This window comes from Osmia lignaria, chromosome 13 (assembly GCF_051020975.1).
Source record: "Osmia lignaria lignaria isolate PbOS001 chromosome 13, iyOsmLign1, whole genome shotgun sequence".
Taxonomy (NCBI): Eukaryota; Metazoa; Arthropoda; class Insecta; order Hymenoptera; family Megachilidae; genus Osmia; species Osmia lignaria.
The window spans coordinates 4,941,323-4,967,205 of NC_135044.1; the positions used below are offsets into that span (position 1 = coordinate 4,941,323).

General features: G+C 34.9%; 8 protein-coding genes across 20 annotated transcripts in view; 5 read left to right on the forward strand and 3 right to left on the reverse strand.

Moving 5' to 3' along the window:
* ush (Zinc finger protein ush) overlaps positions 1–2,070 on the forward strand; it is a 116,501-nt gene extending 114,431 nt beyond the window's left edge. For 4 of the 6 annotated variants that reach the window (XM_034320663.2, XM_034320664.2, XM_034320662.2 and 1 more), the window contains one exon: positions 58–2,067. In XM_034320663.2, the coding sequence (XP_034176554.1) occupies positions 58–489 (432 nt within the window). In that variant the 3' untranslated portion in view covers positions 490–2,067. Of the gene's footprint in view, positions 1–57 lie in introns of all 6 variants that reach the window. The other 2 variants (XM_034320666.2, XM_034320661.2) reach the window with 2 other exon arrangements.
* A 78-nt stretch (positions 2,071–2,148) lies between these two features.
* fs(2)ltoPP43 (female sterile (2) ltoPP43) lies at positions 2,149–3,521 on the reverse strand. Its single transcript, XM_034320689.2, has 3 exons — positions 3,226–3,521; positions 2,905–3,159; positions 2,149–2,827 (listed from the first exon to the last, which is right to left on the reverse strand). The coding sequence occupies exons 1-3, from the start codon at positions 3,388–3,390 to the stop codon at positions 2,354–2,356; spliced, it is 894 nt and encodes a 297-aa protein (XP_034176580.2). The 5' UTR covers positions 3,391–3,521; the 3' UTR covers positions 2,149–2,353.
* A 3,180-nt stretch (positions 3,522–6,701) lies between these two features.
* LOC117602259 (uncharacterized) lies at positions 6,702–9,707 on the forward strand. Of its 2 annotated transcripts, XM_034320033.2 has the most exons (9): positions 6,702–6,974; positions 7,077–7,151; positions 7,262–7,535; positions 7,609–7,906; positions 7,971–8,165; positions 8,240–8,803; positions 8,880–9,149; positions 9,227–9,439; positions 9,525–9,707. In XM_034320033.2, the coding sequence occupies exons 1-9, from the start codon at positions 6,944–6,946 to the stop codon at positions 9,705–9,707; spliced, it is 2,103 nt and encodes a 700-aa protein (XP_034175924.1). In that variant the 5' UTR covers positions 6,702–6,943. The 2 variants fall into 2 exon arrangements, with proteins under 2 accessions (XP_034175924.1, XP_034175925.1); XM_034320034.2 differs by lacking the exon at positions 8,880–9,149.
* A 549-nt stretch (positions 9,708–10,256) lies between these two features.
* On the forward strand, positions 10,257–14,720 carry LOC117602258 (endothelin-converting enzyme homolog). The gene is made up of 15 exons (XM_034320032.2): positions 10,257–10,457; positions 10,518–11,454; positions 11,530–11,637; positions 11,868–11,973; positions 12,048–12,243; positions 12,317–12,466; positions 12,525–12,617; positions 12,688–12,873; positions 12,941–13,072; positions 13,156–13,338; positions 13,467–13,573; positions 13,646–13,833; positions 13,982–14,127; positions 14,256–14,408; positions 14,526–14,720. The coding sequence occupies exons 1-15, from the start codon at positions 10,257–10,259 to the stop codon at positions 14,718–14,720; spliced, it is 3,081 nt and encodes a 1,026-aa protein (XP_034175923.2).
* On the reverse strand, positions 14,230–17,479 carry l(3)77CDf (phosphatidylserine synthase 1 homolog l(3)77CDf). The gene is made up of 6 exons (XM_034320048.2): positions 17,338–17,479; positions 16,832–17,256; positions 15,934–16,758; positions 15,620–15,842; positions 15,430–15,505; positions 14,230–15,050 (listed from the first exon to the last, which is right to left on the reverse strand). The coding sequence occupies exons 2-6, from the start codon at positions 17,083–17,085 to the stop codon at positions 14,995–14,997; spliced, it is 1,434 nt and encodes a 477-aa protein (XP_034175939.1). The 5' UTR covers positions 17,086–17,256; positions 17,338–17,479; the 3' UTR covers positions 14,230–14,994.
* On the forward strand, positions 17,385–20,949 carry LOC117602264 (E3 ubiquitin-protein ligase MARCHF5). 5 transcript variants are annotated; one of them, XM_034320053.2, is made up of 7 exons: positions 17,385–17,511; positions 18,519–18,736; positions 18,957–19,122; positions 19,214–19,422; positions 19,512–19,830; positions 19,908–20,073; positions 20,148–20,949. In XM_034320053.2, the coding sequence occupies exons 2-7, from the start codon at positions 18,568–18,570 to the stop codon at positions 20,301–20,303; spliced, it is 1,185 nt and encodes a 394-aa protein (XP_034175944.2). In that variant the 5' UTR covers positions 17,385–17,511; positions 18,519–18,567; the 3' UTR covers positions 20,304–20,949. The 5 variants fall into 5 exon arrangements, with proteins under 5 accessions (XP_034175944.2, XP_034175948.2, XP_034175947.2 ...); XM_034320057.2 differs by lacking the exon at positions 17,385–17,511 and adding an exon at positions 17,533–17,948 and having other exon boundaries at positions 19,917–20,073; XM_034320056.2 differs by lacking the exon at positions 17,385–17,511 and adding an exon at positions 17,535–17,948 and having other exon boundaries at positions 18,960–19,122.
* A 150-nt stretch (positions 20,950–21,099) lies between these two features.
* LOC117602265 (2-aminoethanethiol dioxygenase) lies at positions 21,100–23,376 on the reverse strand. 2 transcript variants are annotated; one of them, XM_034320059.2, is made up of 3 exons: positions 23,169–23,376; positions 22,552–22,893; positions 21,100–22,458 (listed from the first exon to the last, which is right to left on the reverse strand). In XM_034320059.2, exons 2-3 carry the CDS (start codon positions 22,849–22,851, stop codon positions 22,063–22,065), a joined length of 696 nt encoding a protein of 231 aa, XP_034175950.1. In that variant the 5' UTR covers positions 22,852–22,893; positions 23,169–23,376; the 3' UTR covers positions 21,100–22,062. The 2 variants fall into 2 exon arrangements, with proteins under 2 accessions (XP_034175950.1, XP_034175949.1); XM_034320058.2 differs by having other exon boundaries at positions 22,552–22,978; positions 23,061–23,375.
* Positions 23,377–23,417: 41 nt separating this feature from the next.
* Positions 23,418–25,604, forward strand: ND-51 (NADH dehydrogenase (ubiquinone) 51 kDa subunit). 2 transcript variants are annotated; one of them, XM_034320051.2, is made up of 7 exons: positions 23,418–23,481; positions 23,634–23,701; positions 23,779–24,447; positions 24,535–24,767; positions 24,826–25,029; positions 25,095–25,291; positions 25,391–25,604. In XM_034320051.2, exons 1-6 carry the CDS (start codon positions 23,433–23,435, stop codon positions 25,279–25,281), a joined length of 1,410 nt encoding a protein of 469 aa, XP_034175942.1. In that variant the 5' UTR covers positions 23,418–23,432; the 3' UTR covers positions 25,282–25,291; positions 25,391–25,604. The 2 variants fall into 2 exon arrangements, with proteins under 2 accessions (XP_034175942.1, XP_034175941.1); XM_034320050.2 differs by having other exon boundaries at positions 25,095–25,604.
* The last annotated feature ends 279 nt before the right edge of the window (positions 25,605–25,883 follow it).

Here is a 25,883-nt window from a genome sequence, read left to right on the forward strand (position 1 = left end):
CTACCTTCTCTCGTCCAGTATTTAGAGCAGCATCGAGGTAACGATTGATCCTTTCAGGAGGAAAATTATATAATGTGCGTGCTCGACGACGAAACGGTTCTTCCTACACCGGAACCAGCTCCGGCCACCACTCCCGAGGAAATCCCTGGGGAGGTCCAAGTGAACGGGAAGACGGAAGTTCGAAAGAGTCCGCAACCACCACCTCCACCACCGCCGCCCCCGCCAACGGTGACCGGCAAAGTAAAACAAGAACGAGAGGACACACCACCTCCGGAGGAAAGTCTCGACCCGAATAAAAGCGGTCCCCGTTATTGTAGATCCTGCGACATCAGCTTCAACTATCTGAGCACGTTCATTGCTCACAAGAAATTCTACTGCTCCAGCCACGCCGGTGAAGCTAGCAACAACAACAACAACAATAATAACAATAACTCGAGCAGCCACGCTACAACACCTCCAAGTGGCAGGACCGAGGCATCCGTACTTTAAGACTCTCAGGACACGGCTAATGTCAGCGAGACAACTAATGGGACTGTTAATTGTTGCCAGTTTATACATATATATATATATATATATAAAATATAATATAATATAATTACAGATTTAGTTGACAACCGTTGTGTGATTTCTGTTGATCCAGGGAATTGTTTGTACTTATAAGTTCAATTAGCCAACGTGTATATACGCGTACGTGAACGCGACGAGGAACTGCGTAAAGGATAAGCGAAATTAGTTAGAGCGAGAACAAGTACAGTGATCGTATTCACGTTTGCTAGTTCGCTTTTTGGTTCGTCTAGGTATGTACGATGTAGAATCGCGTATTAAAATGTATAAGAAGACAATGAAATACCAAAGTGGAACTAGCAAATGGAGAACACAGCGTCTTGCATACGAAGGATCGTGGTTGTGATTATGTTTGCGTGCAGTTGGTCCTCGAAAGCCACGATCGAACCATACAAAAGGTGTGCAATCTCATGACTCTTTAATAATCTCGTAGTTTTAACTGATTATCGACAACATACCTAAGGAATTACGAAAAATAATGAATGTAAAATGTTGTACAGTAGACGAGTAGAGTATTACGGAACGATATAAGTAGTTATCCTGAATGATACCAATTCCCAGCTTGTGCAAAAATGCTAAGTTGCAATATGACATTTAATATATTATATATAAATATAAATAAATAATTTCATGTCCATAAAAATCGCGCTCATACTATCGACGAGTAAGTACGTTGATAAATTGTATCCAGACTGCCATAGAAAGATTCGCTTGCCAACAGATACTGTCGTGGAACAGCTAAAGAACTAAAGGAGCTCTAGTATTCCCCTCGAATTCAGGATACGATATTTAATTGGATTCTTACCAACGCATTTGCTTCGTAACATTACAATCAAAAGAAAGCATCGCGTGTATGTACTTGTTAACAAGTTACGATCCGTTGCGAGCGCGTAAATGTAAAAATTAGAATTAAGGCCAGTGTTACACGTATACGCAAGCGTACTATTCATATCATTATAAACAAGTTCGTTTAAAAAAACATGAATTTCTTCGCGTGTGAGTTTTGATGATGATGATGATGATGAGAGAGAAAGAATGAATGAACGGGTGAACGTAACTTGAACGTTGTCATAGAACAATGCAACGTATTCGAAAAATCTCAGTTATATAAAATTGTTTTCATATTTTGGCGAGTAGCATAGTCAGATAAACGCGAATGTTCGCAAATACTTTTATAAAGTAATTGTTATATTATTTACGGGCCTTCTGCTAATTACCGTTTAAAGTAAAGCAAGAGTCACCGGTATTCCAGCAAAAATAAATGCAAAAAATTTGATAACAACACATTACAGATGAGATACTTTATTGCTAAACAATTTGTAAATCTCTATCTGGTACTTCCAACAATTTGTTACACATTATAAACCTGGTATATCATTATATGCCATATCGTCGAAAACGATTCTTTTTCTGAACACCTATACACACCTTCCTTTGTCACTTGAACGTCTAGGCTTACCTTTATTGTTTTTATTTTGATAGATGAATTTTACATACAAAATATATCTATATAAATATGTAATAAATATATAGATGAAATAAAATTTTAAGATCTTTATGACCCTTACTTCTATGCAATGAAAATAATGATCTAAATTACATGGTTTATTTAGAAAACAAGATATGTTTCTTACACTAATTTAAATTATCTTATACAGTATAAGGTGTAACTGTATTACAAACATTGCTTACCTAATTGTTTTCTGACAGTATAAAAAAAAGAACTAAATCTAATTACATTATATTATTTTGTATCTTATTAATTTAAATTCAATATCACATAGTCAGCTTAGTCTAAATCACTATCTACAATGGAATCATTATCCTCCTCTTCTTCCGAAAAGCATATGGCACTATAATCGCTCAAATGATTTTCCTCGTCATCTTCATCTAATTCTTCTTTTATTTTTGCCTTGTACCTTGCATATTTATAACCATAATTTTCTACATCAGCTTCATCAACCGCATAGACAAAATCATCTTCTTCAGACAAATCAGATCCTTCATCCAATTTCATGTTCATAACTGCCTCTCTCATATCGTCCTCATTAATTGATCTTTCAGAATGAGGAGAATCAGGATAATCATTTCTCCAATTAGATTCTGAATTGGAATCTTCTGATTCACATTCAGCTTCACAATGATTTTCTCTATAGGTATCATAAACCAATTCTTGCTCGTATGGATACACAGATAACATATTATCTATGTACATGTCATTATCAGTTTGCACATAATACAAATCATATACATAACTATCATCCTGAAAATAACATTGACATTATATAATTAACAATTAATTCTACTTTGATATAAGTCCAATAAGAAAGTGTTATGTACTTTTTCTACAGGATCTTGTTTTGCCATAGACTTAGAATCCTCTAAATCTATAACTGTCATGTCTTTATTCTCAAACTCTTTGAGATTGGCATCATCTAGAGAGCGAAAATAATTGACCACTTTATAACGGTTCTCTGCTGAAGCCTGTTTAGTTGTCTCCCTTACTTTATTTAAAATATCCACAGGATGTTGTTTGAAGTTTTCTTTCAATTCGTCTTTTCCATAAGTCTGAATTAAATGACCAACACTATCTTCCTGTTGCAACAAGAAAAAGAAATATATTAATATTACTTTTATACAACTTTCATTTTAAATACAAACCTGTTTCTTAACAGTTCCAGCGAACTTAGCAAGTGTTGCTAAAGGAACCGGTGAATCCGACTGTGTTTCTTCAGTTTCCTTTGTCTTTTGTCGTTTATATGAAATTACTAAAGCATTTAAAGGTTCATCGTCGTGTCGACGTTTTACGCGCAATATTGCAGCCATTTTTTAATACGTTATTCTGCAAAATACTCGAAGAAATTACTCAGGCGTTTTAAGCGTGCAGAACTTGACAACTACTTCACATCTTCCTTCTAACCTTCTAACCTTCTTTGATACTCGCCAGTGACTACAGATACAAAATACCGTACATCCATACATGCCTTTATTCTCCAGGGGTCATGATTTAAGGGGTCTCAGAAACCCCAGATACGTTAGGTCTGCATGCACATCACCTACATACATGAAGCTAGCCGGAAGGAATAATAAAATATGATTATTTTTAATTTTTCTTAGTGTATTTCATTTGTAAATCGTTTGTGATTTACAAATATATTATTCCTTACATCGCTTCATCCCTTATATCCCTACATTCCTTACATCGCTTCATCCCTTATATCCCTATATTCCTTACATATCTTCATCCCTTACATCCCGACATTCCTTACATCTCTTCATCCCTTACATCTCTTCATCCCTTACAGTTTTGCTTCCCTTACATCCCAGCATTCCTCACATCTCTACATCCCTTATATCTCTGCATTCCTCACATTCCTGCCTTCTTTATATCCCAATATCCTTACATGCCTGTATCCTTTACATCCCTGTATCACTTATATTCCTGCATTCCATAAGTCCTGTGATTTTATACAAATTTAGTACCTTTTTTCGCCACCAGATGGCGCTGATTCGACCTCGAAATTTTAGTTCACATTTTTGCCGCTAGAGGGCCAAAATTGCTTCTTGATTTAGTTCCTTTTTTTAAAATCAGATGGCGCTGATTCGAGGTCGAGATTTTAGTTCACAGTTTTGCCGCTAGAGGGCCAAAATCTCGGCTTGGTTTAGTTCCTTTTTCAAAAACCAGATGGCGCTGATTCGAGGTCGAGATTTTAGTTCACATTTTTGCCGATAGAGGGACAAAATCACTGCTTGATTTAGTTCCTTTTTCAAAAACCAGATGGCGCTGATTCGAGGTCGAGATTTTAGTTCACATTTTTGCCGCTAGGGGGCGCTGTTTTTTCGAAATTTTCGCGAAATTCTCGAAAAGATAGCGCCCCTAGAAAAAAGGAACTAAGCTACCTTTACTTACCTTTACTTACCTTTACTCGAAGCAGTCTTTATAATATATATAAATTATAAGGGATGCAGAGATGTAAGGAATGTAGGGATGAAAGGAATGTAGGGATGAAAGGAATGTTGGGATGTAAGGGATGAAACGATGGAAGGGATGAAGCAATGTAAGGGATGAAGCAATGTAAGGAATGTAGGGACGAAAAGAGTGGAGGGATGAAAAGAATGTACGGATGAAAAGAATGTACGGATGAAAAGAATGTAGGGATGAAAAGAATGTAGGGATGAAAATAATGTAGTGATTTAAGGGATGAAGAGATGTAAGGAATATAGGGATGAAAGGAATGTAGGGATGATAATAATGTAGGGATGTAAGGGATGAAGCGATGTAAGGAATGTAGGGATGAAAAGAATGTTGGGATGAAAAGAACATGGGGATGAAATGAATGTAGCTATGAAAGGAATGTAGAGATGAAAAGAATGTAGGGATGGAAAGAATGCATGGATGTAAGGGATGCAGAGATGTAACGGAACGAGGGATGTAATGGAATTCCGTAGGGGTTCGGAGCTGGGGCCCCGGTCTCCACTGCGCGCGGCCCGAAGAGCGCCGGCATCGGGTGTGGCCCCCGATGTCGGCGGAGTTTGGCACATGGCGGAGGGTCGAAGGACCCTCCCGACCACCCTGGTGCAGGCCACCGTGGTGGTTTTAGTGGGTAAAAATCCCACACTACCTCCGGCCCCTCCCCAGGGGGACTGGTGGTGTCTTTCTGAAGATTTCCACCACGTTAAAAAAAAAAAAAAAAAAGGGGGTATTTAAGGGTTACAGGAACATAAGGAATGCTGGGATAGAAGAAATGCAGGGATGGAAGGGGTGCTGAGATAGTCTTGGCCTATAATGAGGGATAAAATTATATAAATAACTGGAAAAAGTAAAATAAATGAGGTCCTCAGCTGAGACCCAGAAGAGGAATATAATCATAAATGTTATTCGCCTTCGATGAGCTTATTTAATAAGCAAAAAAAATAAATGAAGTAAATTAAATAAACTGTGGAGAAAAATTATACTGGTTGTGCCCTCTTCATACGGACCTGATTTTATCCAGGGATGTTGGGGACCCCGCTGCACCAATGACGCCGTGTGCGTACCGTCCTGATATCATATTGGGGTGTTAAGGACCCCGAAACGCCGGTGACTATCTTTGCATACCAATAATATAGCATCCGGGGTACCAGGGACCCCGAAGCACCATTGGTTATTTCAATATATCGACATATCATCTTGGGGTGTCAGGAACCCCTATGCACCGGTGACACTGTTTACATACCGACATTTTGGCATCCGGGGTGTCAGGGACCCCGAAGCACTGATGACACTCTTTGCTTACCGACACTGCGGCATTCGGGGTGTCTGAGATCCCGAGGTACCGGTGACACCGATGTTACGCTACCTGGGGTGTCAGGGACCCCGAGGTACCGGTGACACCGATATTACGCTACCTGGGATGTCAGGGACCCCGAAGCACCGATGACACTCTTTGCTTACCGACACTACGGCATTAGGGGTGTCTGAGACCCCAAGGTACCGGTGAAACCGATGTAACGCTACCTGGGGTGTCAGGGACCCCGAAGCAACTAGCGAAATATAAGAACGAAAAACGAACAAATCGTGAAACTCACTTGTTCGGAATAGTGATGGGTTTGACCGGATCTAGCGAAATATAAGAACGAAAAACGAACAAATCGTGAAACTCACTTGTTCGGAATAGTGATGGGTTTGACCGGATCTAGCGAAATATAAGAACGAAAAACGAACAAATTGTGAAACTCACTTGTTCGGGATAGTGATGGGTACGACCGGATCTAGCGAAATATAAGACCTAAAACCGAACAAATCGTGAAACTCACTTGTTCGAGGTAGTGATGGGTACGACCGGATCTGTATCGCATGCGCACTACAATTATTTATGATAAAACAATCTTATAAGTAATTAAGAAATCATTCACTCACAAACAATGAAAATGATATATTTGTAAATCACAAACGATTTCCAATCAAGTACAGTTATCAGTTATCACAAAATCTGTTTGTTATAAAAACAAACTCTGACTGGGGTGTTAGAGACCCCTAATGCATCGGTGGCGCTCCCTGCATACCGACCTGATATCGTGTGGGGTGTCAGGGACCCCTGTGTAGTATCAGTCCTAATAAGCAATTTGTATTATAGTGATAGTAATACGGGAGTTTAGAGAGCCTGTAGCCTGTAACATCTGTGAAGTGAGATTTGTCCTATTTTGAGGTTAGAATCGTTTCCAACAATCGACATATCGATTATTAGTCGCTGGCCTGGTCAGCAACAGCGCTGCCAGGGCGTAGAAATTCTCGGTATGTTTCTGACTTGGAATTCCTTCATTTTCTCCATATTAAACGAATTATGAAAACCTGATCATTGATTTCTTTTAAAATGAAGCATTAATATTATTGCAAACTATGGCGCAATCTATTTTCGACGCTTTAACAGGTAAAAATTTTCTATCATGAAAATAGGTGGGGTTAACCATCAAGTATCCTATTTTTCTTCTGTTCTAAAAGTATTGAACGCGATATTTCATGTATTTTACAGGTGTATCACTAGACGTTCCTTCTGTGCAATGTTTATTAGAATCTCCGACTCTAATAACCGAGGTTGAGCAATCAGGTTGGTTTTTGTTAAAATAAACGGTGATACTCTGTTAATTGAAATTTTTTTGTTTCTACAAACTTCAGTAGAATGGATTTATGATAAATATTTTTACATATTATATTTAGCAATCGATCTGGATGAAGAAGATATATTTCAGTGTGGAAAATGCAAAAATCAATTTACATCATTGCACATGTTTGTATTGCACAAAAGGACACACCAAAAAACACAAGAGCAAACAGTAGATTTGAGTCAGTTTTTGGTAAATGATGAAAATCAAACTATTCATATAGAAGACAATAGCCAACATGTATCACAATATAATCCTCAAGAAACATTTGTTCAAAATGACCAACTTAATGAGCCAATTATACTCGAAGAATCAGATATGCTATTTAGGTATATTACAAGTACTTTAATATACATTTAGCAGGTCTTCTACAATAAATGATATGTTCTGTATTTGTTGTAGCATGGATCAAGAGGGTGCTAATTACTTTTCAACAGATTCCACATTTGGTGTTCCAATTATCTTAAGTTCAGAAGGTTTAGATACTTTTGAAACCTCCACTATTCCAACAGATACCGATCACATTAAAGATGATTCAAACCAAGTACCTCAAGTTCTCCAAAGTGATATTTCAGGAGAACATAATATTAACAGTTCAGACAAAGTTATTATATCAATAACTCAAAATCTAGTTGAAAATGTAACTGAATGTACACAAGATGAATTAGACGCTATTATTAATCAATCACCACATTTAAAAGTATGTATGACAGGGAATAATAAAATACACAAGATTTATTTATTATAAAAATCTTTTGTTTCAGTATAAGTGCGGTTATTGTAACAAACAATTTTCCAAAAAATTTTATTGGCAACAACACGAACGTTCTCATACAGGGGAAAAGCCATATCAATGTGTTGTATGTGGACGTGCATTCGCACAAAAATCTAACGTTAAAAAACACATGTCATCGCATAAAGTATGGCCAGGCACTGCAATACACTCCTTGCCTCCAGAGGTATTTGAATTATTTTCACGTGCACTTGTACGTTCCGTCCATGGCTCTTTATAATCATCAATAACCATTGTCAGGCACCACCGGATGGAAGCATAGATCGTACCTATCATTGCCAGTTCTGCAAAGAAATATTTGATTCGTACAAAGCTCTAAAGGGCCATCTTATAGTATCTCACTTAGCACTGAAAGTGTACAAATGTGTGCAGAGTAGTTGTAGTATGATGTTTGCTGAACTTGAAGATTTCTTGGAGCATACTCGCAGTCATAAAAGATCGGAGTATCGTTGTCACGTATGCGGCGAAGTATTTAACACTTTGTCTGATCTTGGGCTTCATCAGTACGCCCACTCCGTCCAAAAGCAAAAGACGACCGAGAAATATTACTGCTGCTCTGTTTGTAAATCCTCCTTTTCTAATCTGGAGGCTTTACAACATCACACAGAAACTACAACGCACGATTACGCATGTCTACATTGTGGAAAAAGCTTCTTGATCGAACGATTCTTACGGCGCCATTTGAAAACTCACGCCTCATCTGCGCGTTTTGCTTGCGAGGATTGCGGGAAGGCCTTCAAAACTGAGCAATATTTAGCGAATCATAAGTTAATACATAGCGAGGAAACGCCATTCCTATGTCCGGTGAGTGATATTATAATTTCTTTGAAAACTAATCAAGTTCTTTTATATTCTCTGTATACGTATAATTTCCTTATAGCATTGCCCAGCTAGATTCAAACGAAAAGATCGTTTGGGTCGTCATATGCTGATTCATGATTTAACAAAGAGATTAAAGTGCCCCTTCAGAAGTTATTTAGGTTGTATGAGTGAATTTTCGCGACCTGATAAATTGAAGCGTCATCTTCTGACGCATAGCAATATCAAACGATTTAGTTGTAGTCACTGTAACCGTAATTTCCATCGGGCCCAAGCTCTTAAACATCATGAAATGAATAAACATAGTTTAAAATGCGAAATTTGTTCACACGTAAGTGTCGACGGCATTGAAATGAATACATCGTATGTCTTCAAACAGAGGCTTACTTATTGAAATACTCGTTACAGGCATTTAAAACTAAAGAACAATTGCTAACTCATAACTGCGACCAGTCGAACGAGACTAAGAAGCATATGAGCTCACAGTTACCTAAGAAAGCTTCCGGATCATTTAAGCCAAGAAGACCTACTCCAAAGAGACAAACATCGTCAAAGACTACAATTGGACTTGCCGATAAGGAGAAACTAGAGAAGTTTAAGGCTGACGAAATACAAAGAAAAGTAATTATCCCGCAAGTTTCCTTAAATCATTCAACAATCAATGTATAGTATTTATTTCACTGACATGTATAATCATCGATTTTAGATCACCCTGGATATATTAAAGTCCGATGAATACAAAGACGAAACTTGTACCAAAAAAATAGAGAATATATTCGTATCAAGAGAAATTGGTTCAACGATCGAAGCTCTTATGAAATCTGACGCAGCGGACAATGAAATTAAACGCAACATTGATATATATTTGGTACAACAGACAGGCGAATAGAGTTTTTAAATATATTTTTTAATTGTATTTAAATTATAATATAGTCTAGGCTGTAGATAAGATGTCATACTACGTGCAATGGGATCATTGGCAAACTGCAAGTTGCATTTTATAATAGTATATAATATTTTGTAGTTTACATATCTGTGATAATTGTATTATAAAATATATTAATATAAGTAACTTATATCTATCTATCTTGGATATTTTTAACGTCGCCTTCCTTGGGCCGTTTGGAATCTATGGATGTATTAAAAAAACAAAAAAAAAAGATGTTTGTGTCAATCAGAGTATTTTATTTCATTCGATCCAATTCCTCTGATATACGCTCCTCGGGAATTAATAAAAGGTCGTAATATCGTTCATTACGGACGTTAGGGAAACATTTAATGATAACACATAAAAGGAAGTGGTCAACGAAACCACAATCACCGTTTCTTTTCTTGTATTAGCTTTAGTTCAACTTTGATTCAATAAAAGAAACGCAGCATTCTCGTGCACGTAGTGAACATCGTTTGCAAACAATATAAATATATTATACTTTAAAGAATGCCTTCTCAAAGATCTTATCAAGTCACTGCTATAGAAAACAACAAAGTAGCAGAATATGATCAATCTTACAGAAGTTGTCTGTTAGCATTAATCATATTTTTCTTCCTCTGTATTATCCTCATACTCGTCAGTTTACCATGGAAAAAGAGTTATGTCAATCAACCTGAATACAAAGGTGAACAAGTGGGAACAGCACAGGTGAGTTTCTCACAACTAACATTATCAAAGTTCAATTAAAAAATGATTATATTGTTACAGCATCATCACCATGATCATGAACACCATACAGAAAGGACGACTACGACTACAAAATCAAATTATTATCCAAATACTGTGGTCACTTTGTTCGAACCAAAGGAAACAATACCAGAGTCTGAGACATCTACTGAAGATTATAATATAGTAGACCCTACAAATGAAAGTGGTAACTCGTCCAAATTTGGGAAACTCTTAAATGACGTTGATACCACGGAAGGAGCATCAATATCTCCAGTAAATGAAGATGATTTATACGGTAATCCATCGACAATTAATCCAAGTACTGAAAATGTATCATCGATCACTTTGTTCGAACCGATAGAAACAATACCAGAGTTTAAGACATCTACAGAAGATTATAATATAGTAGACTTTACTAATGAAAGTGGTAACTCGTCCAAATTTGGGAAACTCTTAAGTGAGGTTGATACCACGGAAGTAGCATCAATATCTCCAGTAAACGAAGATGATTTATATGATAATCGTTCAACAATTAATACAAGTACTGAAGATGTATCATCGATCACAGAGCAGGAGATCAACACCACACAATCTTCAAACTATTCTGTTTCCAATTCCACAAATCTTCATTTCATTACTGAAGATACTTTTTCAGAAGTGTATCAAAGTACGACGAATAATATAACAGAAATTACCACCGAGAATCATCAGGATACGCTTAATCATCCTACAATATTGAGTACAATGATGGATGATACCACAAGTGAGCCTCTAATTACGTCCACTGTTAATTCAATTAACGAGAAAATATGTACAACAGGCGAATGCAAAAATATAGCCAGCAAAATGTTATTTTACATGAATCACACGACTGATCCGTGTGAAGACTTTTACGAGTACGCTTGTGGTGGTTTTGAATCGAATCCTCAGACTGTTGATCAGAATTTGGAACACGTAGCTTATGAGCGGATATTAAGTGCGTATAAATTAATAATTAACGCTACAAAATGTAACAATCCAAGCCATGAAAGATAAATAAGAAATATTTCAGGGCAAATGCAGAAAGAACTTCGTCAAGGGAAATCCTCTCTGTTCGCCAAATACTATAACAGCTGTCTGCAATACGAGAACATTGAGTTAACTGAAAGGATAAAGTTAGGTACAGAGTATCGAACATAGTAAGCTTTCCCGGACTCTTGCCTCTCTACTTAGGCATCCCCGGGGAGAATGACGATCTAGGGGAGATTATTTTGTTTCTAAATCACTTTTAATATTAATAGTGTAAAAACTAGAATTTTTAAAATTCCTGCCTTCCCTATATCGCCATTTACTCTACACAGAAATTTAAATAATACACACGTTTACATGCTTTTTGTAACACGGTTACAGCTAGACAGGCGTTGGACAAAGTTGGAAAGTTTTACACCACCGAAGATTGGACGAAAAATCATACAAGCTTTACCGAGCTTCTCGCTAAACTATTGTTACAGAACAGGTGAGAGATTCAGAAAACAAGTTTACAAAAATAATCATACATTTATACGCATATTTTTGTATCTGTTTTTCTAGCGCATTACTGTTTGATCTTTCTCCAGACCTAGACGAGTATTCACCAAAACATTTCACCCTTAAGATAGGACCGACCACGTACAAAAATCCTTTTGAAATAGAGGAATCAGATGATCCTTGTTACGCGAGCGAATTCGAAAGAGAACAAGAAACGGTGGATTTAGGGAAACTGTACAATGAATATAAAGCTTGCAAAGTATGAATATGTAGAACAATGCGCTATAAGAGGATCACTGAAATTTCAATTAAAACTCTAATTTATTCTTTAGAATGATACCGAGAAGTTTATAAAATCCATTTCAAAAGCTCTGACAGCACTCGGCGTCTTTAGTGAGCTAAACTCTACATACAACATCTTGCAAAATGTACAGACAACGGTTATTAAAATTGATTTGGAAATAGTGCAGAAATTCTTCGCGGTAAGTCCATCGATTTCTATAAGCATTATCGATGGCTTATCGTTTTATTGTTTTCCAGAATTACCCGTCTAAGGAAAAGATTCGCGAGGCTTATCTAATGAAAAACTACACAAGAGTCGACATAGAGACGCTAGATAAAAATTACAAAGTCGTAAGAAATTTGTTCGCTTAATCGATTCGCCTGACAGAATGGTTAATAAGATTTTTTAACGTGTTCGCAGGTGAATTGGACACAATTAATTTATTTATTAACTAAGAGACAAATTAAACCGGAAGCTCGGGTGCAGGTTTACTTCTACGATGCTCTGGCTCAAGGACTGAAAAGCCTGGAAAAGTTCAAAAATGAAGATCCTATGCAATTAAATAACGCACTGTTAGGATTGTATGCACGCAATCTTTATCACGAGGTACATTCTTGTTCCTACTTCATTAACATAATGTTTTCATTTTAACCATTTCCCATTTCTTTTCTAGCTGGTTCTGCCAAAGCAACGAGAAGCTAAAGAATATTGCCTTCGAGTAGCTGTTAACGTTTTAATCCCGGAAGCATCGGATTTGTACGTTTCCTCCTTTTCGAGAGATCAACTCGTATACATAAATAAAACAGTAAGACTTAACTTCGTGTATCGTGACTATTAGAAGGGATCGTTTACATAACAATGTTTAATCGCTATTTAATAACTTAACAGATACACAGATTGTTTGATCAACTTAAAGAGACTCTAAAATTAAATGTAAAGGAGGTAGAATGGGCCGCACCGAATGAACGCAATGCGTTGATCGCTAAAATAGACGATTTGAAAATTGCTGTACCTGATATTTCCTATTTAACTAACAACACGTCTACTTACAGAATAACTAAAGCAAACGAGGTACTTAAAAAAAAAAATGAAAGAACACTTGTGTTTTATAAAGAAACAATAAGAAGTATGTGCGTAATATTAAGACTCGTACATGTTGCTCGCATCAACTAACATAGTAGGACAATTTATGATTTCAGATCGATTTATCAGACAATTATGTCGAGAACTCTGTCACATTGATGCAAAGGTATCGACGACTAATATATGCGGAATTATTTAAAAATCCAGGTGACCCTGAACAAACGTAAGTTCTTACAAATACAAATAAATATATGAATTAATGTAACTCTGTTATATGGATTAAATGGACTAACAGATGGACTCATTACGCAACACCGTTCCAGTCCAAAGGGCTTGCGATTTATGGATTAAATCTTGTTGTGATACCGTTCGGTGTGATCGACTGGTCCACGAAATATGATGAACTCTCGTTCGATTACATAATACTGGCGACACTTGGTAACGTGATAGCACATCAAATTGCTCATCACTTCGACGCAAATGGTATGTTTCAACGATACGTAATATTCATATTGATATACATATTCATATTTATAATGACACAGCGATCTACTTGTAACAGTAGATTTGATCGAGAAAGAAAATCTTATCGTTCAAATATGCAACAATATACCTTAACGTGTATCCTTAGGTATCTATTATTGGAATGGAACTCGAGACACCGAGAACTCTTTGTTGAGTGATAAAGAGGATTACATTAACAATGAGAGAAATATTCTTTATCAAAATCCTATGAATATGACAATATCGTCTTCAGGGCAGACTGTCGCTTACGAGGTAAACTCATACATCTTTTTCTGTTTTTCTATAAAATCGTTATAATGTAAAAATACGATTTTAAAGTAAAACATTCATTTTAATAAACGTCTAAAAGCAATATTCTTTTTTTTTTCAACGCATTTTAGATTTTGCAATTGAGTCTAAACGAACGCCTATCCGAAGCAATGGGGCTCAGATTGGCCTACGATACTTTGGGTCGACTGAGATCTCCCGAGGAAGTTCATCTTCCGTGGCTTAAACTTAAGTTCGATCAGTTATTCTATCTCACCTACGCTCAGGTACTCTTATTACAGTAATATTTATGGCATTGATATTTTAAATAAAACTATAATATTGTTATGATAATAGTAGTATATAATAGTTTACAATCACGATTCCTTTTTTTCTTTTTATAGATGCATTGTACAAAGTCACCACTTACATCATCGTATATATCACTGTACGAGAACGAACAATTACCAAGCCGAATTCGCATCTTTGTCTCGGCGTCCAATAACAAGCTCCTTGGTAAAGCTTGGGACTGTCCGGAAGGTTCACAGATAATGCCAAGTTATACATGCACTCCATTTCCATATCTTCAGTGTAACTGAATTAATTGTAACACGTAAACAATGCAGCGACCAATACTTTGTAAGGAAGCATAATTAAGTGGTAACGACGCTCTTCATTTATTCTCAGGAACAAGATTTTTTTCCAATAATATTCACACACAAACAGACGCGGTATCCAAAGTTCAAAAGAGCTCATACATTCGTCAGTAACTTACTAAGTTCAAATAGTCTTCAGTGTATGCTCTTATGATGCGACTAGAAAGTTTAATAAATAATTCAACCTTAAGTTGGTCATTTTTTATTCTGAACCCGTTCACAGTTTCTTCTTTTCCAGCGAGTCCATAGATTTTGTAGAATCAGCCATACTCCCTAAAACATAAATCGATCGCTATAAATATGCATTAATTCTGAGTCTAATAAACCAATGATGAACTGAGCTGTGACAATGTATATTTTTATATAAATATTCATTATTGTTGCACTTACTTTTGGTCTATATATTTTGTAAATTTTATTGATATAACACAACGTACACGCATACAAAAATTTTCGTCTTTCAATACCGAGAACATAAAAACATCCATGACACTATTTATTATGTATTGATACCATTCATGTCAGTTATATAACAGATTGTAGCACTCTTGATTTATATTTAGTAATCAGTTAATTATAAGTCAATAGCCCAGTACACTATCGGCTTAGCATGAATTGTTATTTATGCTATGTAGTAGATACCAACACATACCACTGCTAGGAATTATATCCAGATGGCTGTTGTCTAGTTGAGTAATAGACTGTTTTGAAGTAACTTTCTTTTCCGTCTGGAAATACAAGAGCCATGCACAAGGCATTGGAAAAAAAAATAATACACAGATAATCATACAATTAGTTACAAAGTGAATCAATAATTCAATTCCAAAGCACAAAACACATACCTCAAAGTACTGATGCCACAGAACACAGCCATAGACACAAAGAACTGAGACTAGAGACTGGCACAGTAGCCATAAAAGAATATTTAATGCCTGAGTACGTTCAAATAATGCAGCACCATGCCTGATACATAGTAAAGCCTCTGTAACCATGATTGCACCATAAACCCAACATTGAGTCCCTACTCTACTACATGTTGGATCTGTTACATACAAATAGTACTGCCTACAATTTATAATAAAATATATACTTTTTAGTAAAATTTTATATGCTTAATTAAGGTCTAGTTCATTTTCTTATTATAGGTCTTGCCTACCTAACAGATGGTGCAACAATTACTCCAATGAGTATCAATCTTGCTACAACAAATGGATGAGAAGGTGGGAATTCGTAAACATGCTTCAAGAAAAATGTATTTAGCTCTGAAACCTGCCAGAAAATAACCAACTGACTTAGAGCAACAAATCTCATGTATGTACATGTTGGATCCAACCATCTAACAGCAGTCCAACTACCAGGAGTAAATTGTAGCATTGCTCTCTTCAATTTTCCAGTAGTACTTTCAATGTCAAGGATGCTTACCCATTTATATTCTCGCATTTCCAAAAGAGAACAAATTTTTAATCCTACCCAGATACCCAAACCATTACAGACAACCACATCAAGTATAAAAGCATCCCACCAACATTCCACAAAGTTTGGTAGTAAATGAGCAAATGCTATTTCTGTTACTTCCCACATTAAACTGATGGCCCAAAGAATACCAAAATGACGAATTAATATCGCTTTAAACGTCCACCCTAAGAAATGGGCTGCTGCAAAAACATCTAAATGGTTCCATATCTTCTCTAATGTAATATCAGAACAATTAACACCATATTCTTTGTCCATATCAATGTGAAATGATGCCAAGTCAGGATCTATCCAAACAAAGATCTTTCTGACTGTTTCATAATCTTGAAATAACATAAATAACAGCCCCATTAAGTATAGTACACTACAGCCAAACACAAGTCTCCAAACAACTGGATGAGGTCTCGTAAATGGTCCATTTGGAAATGTGAGTATTGATATGATAAGAAAAAAAAATATGATGGAGAGAATTCCAGCCCAAATATTGTCCTCAACATTGGTAGTGTTCCTGTGTTAAATTAACACTGATATGTACAAGTTTTAAAATTTACAATTAAATAAATATATGAACATATAATTACCTAGTAAAGGCAAAATATATTACAGCTCCGATTGCAATAAGAAGCAATGTAATGCTGTGGGGTTTGTAAAAAAATTCGATTGATATATCGTCAACCGGTCTTGCATTAATATTTGGAAAACTGTCCGTGCCGTGTCGTAATTTATGCCCTTCAATATTATCCGCACTAGTCCGGCATTTCACAACCTCCTTTTCATCACTTTTGACAAGCCTTTTCAAAAGGCCGTCATGTGTAGATTCTTTATTAGTCGTCATCCTCTTGGTATAATTGCTGATTTCAAATTCGTATCCGATTCATTTCAAGCATTATTTCATCACGTTTTTATCTACGGTTTCTATGCAATGCTACCACGCTGTTGAGGAATTCATAAACCACTTTAGGCTGGTTTAGGCACACATATGAACAGCGAATCAGGCAGGAAAATACTACAATGATCAATTTACTTCCGCTTATAAGGATGTAGTTGAATTGAAAGAGGATAAAAAGAAATATATTTGACCAATCACCTTTCTTGCATATCAGCTGATTGAACAGTAAAATATTCTCTTGCGAGCTAGCCTTTATTACGTACAGCATCGAGCAAAGTAAACTCCTCTACGAATAATGGTGATATAGGAAAAGTAGAAATTCTTGAATGATGAAATGAAGATGGCGCTGAAAAATGAAAATAATAAAATTTTGTAAGTATAAATCACGACGTCTTATAGAAAAATGATTATCAACTTAAGAAAGAGAAGTTAAGTTGAGTACTTACAACTCGTTCATCATTTTGTGATATAAATCAAAATCTCGATAATTAAAAGCGTTTAAAGTTTGGCGGTATATTAGATTGGTGTATTTTCGCATTAACATGTTGTCAGTACAGGCAGCAATTTCACGTAACTTTTAATTGTTACCAATAATAGTAAAAAAATAAATCTGTAATTTCCAGAGTGAATTTCAAAAATTGCGTTGTCGTGCTATCATAAAATATTAACAACGATTTACACACACATATATATATATATATATATATAACTAAACTGTGGTTTTTAACATTATATCTTAAGAAAAGATGTCAATGGTTTCATCCTTTCGTAAATGTGTAACAGTGAATTGTTTATGAATAGCATTACAGGTAGAAATTAATAAACTTTCGATTTCAATAATGAATTTTCATCATTGCTAACACAAGATACTATCGATCTATTTCTCTATCACAACTTGCACAATTTTTATTTAACTGAAATATTCATTTTATGACAAATAAACCTTGCAATGTGTTGCAATACATTATTCTAGTTTAAAATAATACACGATAACCAGTAGACAATCAACTTCATAACAACATACCAGTTGTTAACAAAATTGTTTTACAAAAAGTTTATAGTGCATTTTAGGAAAATAACATTGCTGTTCAATTTAATGTAAGAAACAGTTTGATAGATATTTGTTAAGGTATCACTAAAACTTAGTAACAATGCATAACACAATAAAGAAAAAAATATGTAAGTACATGTAAAAAGGTAAATGTCCTTTGATTAGTAGCACATTATAATGTGCAATATGTATGTACATATTGCATTTATATGGTATTATGCAATGTCCTTGAAATTTGGTACAAGTTACATTAATATTTAATGCAGTAATTTAATATACTTTAAATTGCACTATATTTCTTTATAAATAATAATATGTATTTTTTCAGGTATAACATAGTGATGAAATATTAAAAGTCTTATATTTTTAAAGACAAAATGTCAGATAACAATTTACCACATATTTCATATGGACTTGATCCTCCTGGTAGTATAGTACGCATTGAATCTGAGATTAGATCTATTAGTCGTCTTTCAAGTATAGAGGAAACTTTAAGAAGATTTGGCACCAGAAGGCCAGAAAGACAGACTAATGAATTGAATAATGGTAAAAACCATTATAAAAGATTATTACAAAAATTTGTATAACTATTAACAAAACCTTTTTCTGAATAGTACATAAGAATGAAATATTATTAACATATATTTATAATATAAATTACAATACGAATAGTAATAAGTGTAGTTTAAAAAGATTTGATGTAATGAGCACATATGATTATTCGTATTCTTAAATTTGAGACAATAATTAATACCTATTATTAAAGAAGCGCAGGATGTTCAGGCTGCAATAGTTGCACCTAATGAAGAACCTATTGCACCTGTTGCAATATCTAAACCTACAGAGAATGTGCAACAAAGTGATGTGACTGATGGTGCATCTTCTCCAAATCAACCAGAAATTAATGCATCAGCGGTAAATTCTGAAGACGAGTACGTTTTAGTATCAGTTAAATTGATACAGATTTGAAGAAGATATAAAGTTGAATACATCTTATTGACTACATGTTCTTATTTAATACAGCAAAAGATATTGTTGGGTGTGTTTTGCAACAGACGAAGATGATGCAACAGCATCATGGGTAAAACCATGTCATTGTCGCGGTACAACTAAATGGGTTCATCAAGGATGTATACAAAGATGGGTCGACGAGAAACAAAAAGGACGAGCGGGTGCACATGTAGCATGTCCGCAATGTAATACGGAGTATATTATTGTATATCCAAATATGGGTTAGTTCTTTTAATATTTACATAAATTTTAAATCGAATCATACTATCACTATTACTAGCAGTGTACATAATTTATATAATTATTTCAGGTCCGTTAGTTATAGTACTGGATACAATTGATGGAATAATTTTTCGTATCTGCCCTTTTATCGCGGCTAGCATAGTTGCTGCATCTATATATTGGACTGCTGTAACATATGGAGCTGTCACTGTTATGCAAGTAGTTGGCCTTAAAGATGGTCTAGCTATGATGGAGCAAGCTGATCCTTTGGTGTTATTAGTTGGTTTGCCAACTATTCCAATATTATTAGTTTTGGGTAAAATGTTAAGATGGGAAGATCAGGCACTTAACCTTCTGAGGAGACACGCGTGTAAAGTTCCTATTTTAAGGCATTTTTTACCCAGTAGGTATGTGCAAAAGTAGATTTATAACTTTGAAATAAATACATCATTTATTTTGCAATTATATGTATCTATCGCTATAGTTATTCAAGTGATGACAGAGTACAATCTGAGGAAATGCCACCTATGAGTGATCCAGTATCAGCGACGCGCATTCTTTGTGGTGCACTTTTATTGCCGAGTATTGCCAGCATATGTGGAAAAATATTTTTTGAAAGTATACACTCCAATTTTCAAAGGACGTTACTTGTACGTATAAAATACATTTGACAATAAGCTAATCATTATGTACATCACTAAATATTCTGTATATAATTTTGTAGGGAGGTATAGCATTTATAACAATAAAAGGTGCATTCAAAATTTATCATAAACAACAGCAATATGTAAGACAGTGTCAGCGTCGGATAATGGATTATACGGAGAATAACGTCGCACTGTATAGAAGACAGCAAAATTCTGAAACGCAGACAAGTTAAATGCATGTAAACTACCTTTCAAGAATATATTATCAAAGGACAGTATATCGTTTCAGATGTAGAATAATTAAACTTTTTAGAATACTTTTATCGTAAATATGGATTTCCAATATACCATCTACTTTTAGCAATATAAATGTATGGGTACTGTAATCAGGTTTAACGGATACGTACGTTGTTCTCCATATATATGTATGGAAAATGTCATTATATACATAAATTCAATCGGTAAAATATTGTGTCAGGTGTGGAATATTTTATTCAATGGAATAACAATAATGTCCATTCACCTTCTTACTTAATAACTAAAAATTGAGTAATGGTAATATTTCCTTACCATAATTCAATTTCGTCTGTTTCAAATTTAATAATTACATAATGAAGCGATACTATTTATTATACTAAAATTACAAATTTCCTGTACATTGAGAAATAAGCAACAGTATCTTCGGTAAAAGTTATTCATATTTTGACTGCTTGGAAAAGGGGACGGTATTTTCAAAAATTTATTTCTGTCATAGATAAGTCTTGAATTAAACATATTAATATATTTAGTAAAAAAATTTTGGAACAAAACTTTATTTTATGTAAATGCCTTAATTTGCTGTAGATATAAGAAATTAGTAAATATCAATTCAAATCGATACTTCGTGTTTTTCTTATATACCTAGATAAATAACATTCTGATTTACAATTAATTTACGTAAGTACTTATTTCTTTATGTAATATGTTAATTTCTTAATTTTATTACATTGTACATACCAGTCGTTTCTGTTTTTAATTAAAAAAAAAAAAGATAATATTTCCTATTTTAAATTATTATATTATAACATTCATTTAACAAAATTAAAGTATAAAACCAGAGGTACTAAAGGAATATTAATATTGATTATTGTTGTGTAATGTAAACTATATTGTTATAGTACAGTATATTTTTATAACCTGTAAGAAATGCACAAACAATTGAAAACTGGTGATTCATATACCAGAAAGTAGAACATAACTTTATTGAGATATCGTTTGTATGTTTTACGTATTATGTGATATAATTATCACGTGTTTTATATGAATAAAAATTTTGTTTTTATCCAATAATTGTCATGTGTATCTTATTATGTGTTACATATGATACATTCATTCTTCACATCCTTACTTGTATACCGTCAAAATAATGTTTAATACGATTTCTTGCACATTACATGGAACCAAGAAAAATAAATCGAAAATATAGAATATTTTCACGTGACATTTTATTTCGAAAAAATTTAGTTTAAAATTTTTTCAGGTTTGCATACACTTAATTGTTACTTATAAATTTATATTAAAAAACTTATATGTACCAAAATTATTGAAAAATGAATAAACATAGGCTATAACACCACTTAAGAATTTGGATCGTAAGATACACAGTTACATTGTTATCAATCTATATTCATGTAATTACTAAGATATGAGATTACTTAAGAATTTAACAAGTGTATTCCCGAATAACTTTCAAGCTAATATTCCTTGACAATTGAAAAAAAATCTTATCCTACATTTTTACTTTATTTTTATAAAGGAAATTGTTTTCTTATTCCATCTTATGATCATATGCGGAAAAATGCAAAAAGAAATATAAATATTGCCCAATTAATTAAAATTGTCATTTTAACATTTATAAGTTTATGATACAATTATAAGTGCAACTTAATACACAAAATGCAGAATTATTTAACAAACAGAACACAAGATCTAAATATATCTTAATACTTCAGGTCACATTAACGGTGGACCTGTATATTTAAGACTTCCAGAATAGAAATCTGGTGGACCCTCAATAACCAATAACTTAACTTCTTCAATTATATCTGATAAATCTGTACATAACTTAGAACTACCAACAGTTTTGAAAAATGTACACGGTCTTGGTCCCTTACCTGAATCATCTACATCATAAGGTGGACTAAGTATATCTAAAAATGCAGCTGGCCCTTCAATACATGTAATTTCATGTAAGTTTCTTTCTCTTGGTGTAAGAGTACAAGCAGGAGAATTACTGTGCAAAGATATCAGTTTATGTCTAAATGCCATTACTTCTTTATTCAGTTTAATTGCATGATCTTCATTTGCTTTCAAAGTATAATTATTCACTTGAACTTTCCCACTAATTACCTATGTTTCAAAAATAAAATGAAATAATAATAATATATATGAACATAAAATATTAAATATTTATGTTAACAAGAAAATACAAATTTCACACACCTTTAAAAAGCCATACATTCCAGGGTGGTCATGTATTGGCATTGTAAATCCGTGTTTCAATATAAAAATTGATATAGCAAAGTCCTTATTCTCAAATATGTCAATAACCCACATCGGTGCATGTTGTACTTGAATGAAATCTAGAATTTGCTGATTCAAATTTACATCTTCGGCTGTAATTTTATTCATCAAATATCGCAATTTGTCAAAATTTTGTTGACAAAGCTTAAACCCAACGTTACTTCGTTCATCAAATGTATTTAACGCTTGTTTCCACAATGTTTTTACTGCGGTCGTCATGTTTATTTACTACGATTTACAACACAATCTTCATGAATTCACCTTTTACGAATAATGTTGAATTAATAGCACGGTATTGAAAACACCGAAACATAAGAAAATATATACAAAATTTCAGCGATATAACCTTAAACACAAAATAATTAATTACGAGCGAAAGAAACGAAATATATCATTGATTTAAAATAAAAAAATATTTCAATAAATACCATTTAATTACAACATCCAAATGTTTTTCAATAAATTAGACTAAATAAGAATCGTCAATATAATTGATAGATGTTTTATATTTAGAGGTTAAACTTGCTATATATTACCGTTTACTGAGTACTACTTTGTTAATCACTTCTAACACAATATTATAATGATAACATATATTTCACCGTTTTTATAAGCTTCTGACATCCACGAATACCTCACATTTGTTGATACCACGGTCATATAAGTATACACTCGCTGGAGTTGGAAACTCCCGTGGTAGGGATAATTATCCTAATTATGAACAATGGTTTCGTGAATGTTCCGTCACCCACAGAGCGCTACTATCGTACTGCCGTGAGTGCCGTGCTGCAAATGGCAAAATGGCTGGTGCCGTAGTACGTTGTTTTCAGGTTCCAAGGAGACAATTAGGTAAGTCGTGAAGTTGCTTTGTTTCATTACCGTATGAAGAGTATTCGAAACATTTCAGACCAGATACGACATTTCATTGTTTTTGAATTTCGGTATTTTGTATCGTTAGCAAGACAAGGTTATGTAATTAAAGGGATCCGATTGATTTTAAGGTCTTCTTGGAGTGACGTTTAGCAGCCAGCCGCAAAGAACGTTTGCCGATGCCGCACCTGAGGGAAAGGTACCATCATTCCATTCCTTATATAATATCGTAACACGAATTTCGTGTCAGTTACATTGTTTCATTTTTTCCTGTAGAAAAAAGGTAGTCCCATATCTGACCAGGACCGTATCTTCACGAATTTATACGGAAGACACGACTGGAGGTTGAAGGGCGCTTTACAAAGAGGAGATTGGTACAAAACCAAGGAGATCCTGGACAAGGGTGCAGACTGGATCATAAATGAAATTAAAGTCTCTGGTTTAAGAGGTCGCGGAGGTGCAGGTTTCCCCGCTGGTATGAAATGGTCTTTTATGAATAAGCCATCGGATGGAAGGCCCAAATATTTAGTAGTAAACGGAGATGAAGGAGAGCCTGGTACTTGCAAGGATCGTGAGATCTTACGTCACGATCCACACAAGCTGGTAGAGGGTTGCCTTATCGCTGGCCGTGCCATGGGTGCCTGCGCGGCTTACATCTACATTCGCGGCGAATTCTACAACGAGGCATCGAATATGCAAGTTGCAATTGCGGAAGCTTACCAAGCTGGCCTTATCGGAAAGAATGCATGTGGTTCTGGCTATGATTTTGATATATTTGTACAAAGAGGTGCTGGAGCATATATTTGTGGAGAAGAGACAGCCCTAATCGAGTCTATTGAAGGGAAACAAGGGAAACCAAGGTTGAAACCACCTTTCCCAGCTGATGTTGGATTATTTGGATGCCCTACAACTGTTACCAATGTTGAAACAGTTGCTGTATCTCCTGTACGTATTTGGCACATTTAATACCATTGTGAAAGAAATATATATAGAGAGATAATTTCAGCCTTAAAATATAAACTTCCTATACAGACGATTTGTCGACGGGGAGGAACATGGTTTGCGTCATTCGGTCGCCCACGTAATCATGGAACGAAATTGTTTAACATCTCCGGGCACGTGAACAATCCTTGCACAGTGGAAGAGGAAATGTCCATTCCCTTGAAAGAACTTATCGAAAGGCATGCTGGAGGAGTGATCGGTGGATGGGATAATCTGTTGGGTGTGATACCCGGTGGATCCTCCACTCCTGTTATTCCGAAAAGGTATACAATTTTTGGTAGAAACGTTTCAAAATATGTACTCATTTAAAACAACTTACAGCGTGTGTGATACAGTATTGCTGGACTTTGACGATCTCGTCAGAGTGCAGAGCTCCTTTGGTACTGCAGCTGTGATCGTAATGAATAAGCAAACAGATATTATTAAGGCTATCACACGCCTCATCAGTTTCTACAAACACGAATCGTGTGGTCAGTGTACTCCGTGCCGCGAAGGAATTAGCTGGATGTTCAAAATCATGAAGAGGTATACGAATATAATTCTTTCTATCGCTAGGAGTTGTTCTAGCTAAAAGTAACGTGTCTGTTCAGGTTCGTGGAGGGTAAAGCAGAAGAGCACGAGATAGACATGCTATGGGAGCTGACTAAACAAATTGAACTGCACACTATTTGTGCTTTAGCGGATGGTGCAGCGTGGCCGGTACAAGGATTGATCAGGCATTTTAGGCCTGAAATACAAGCGCGCATTAGAGAGCGAAAACAAGCTGTGTCCAATTGAAAATAAAGAGGTAGAGATTAGAAAAGTTCTAGTTTCCGCATTTACTATCATCGAATAAGCGAACGGGACATAAACAAATTTACGTTTATGATTTTGTATTTACTTGCAGTGTACATAATGTGAACCAAAGCGCGGTGTAGTCGAATTTCTTCTGTAATTCTACCGGACTATTGGTTAAGTATTGACGGTTCGGTAAATAAAATAGATAGAGAAAAGTACTCTGTATTTGTATGTGGATAGACGTGTAATGTTATAGGGAAATTTCGAAATTTCATTTTCTATGCGATTTAATGCTAGAGGAGATAAAGCGTGTAATTTAAAAAGATTTGTTCTTTAATGAAAACCTAATGCAGCGGGGAATTATAATTTACAAAGTATCAGAGGGCGGAATGATTGAACGAGACGAAAATCGAAATAAGGGAAGATTGCCGCGACCTTTATACCGAACGATACTTTGCATTTATTCGTTCATTATACAAGAAAAAATTCTCTAGCTCTAAGGTTCCGCTGACTACGGTACAATGATAATGTCGCTCGGATTACGGTACAATGTGCGTATACAATATACAATATATATATGTACATACAAAAAGCGCTCGCTC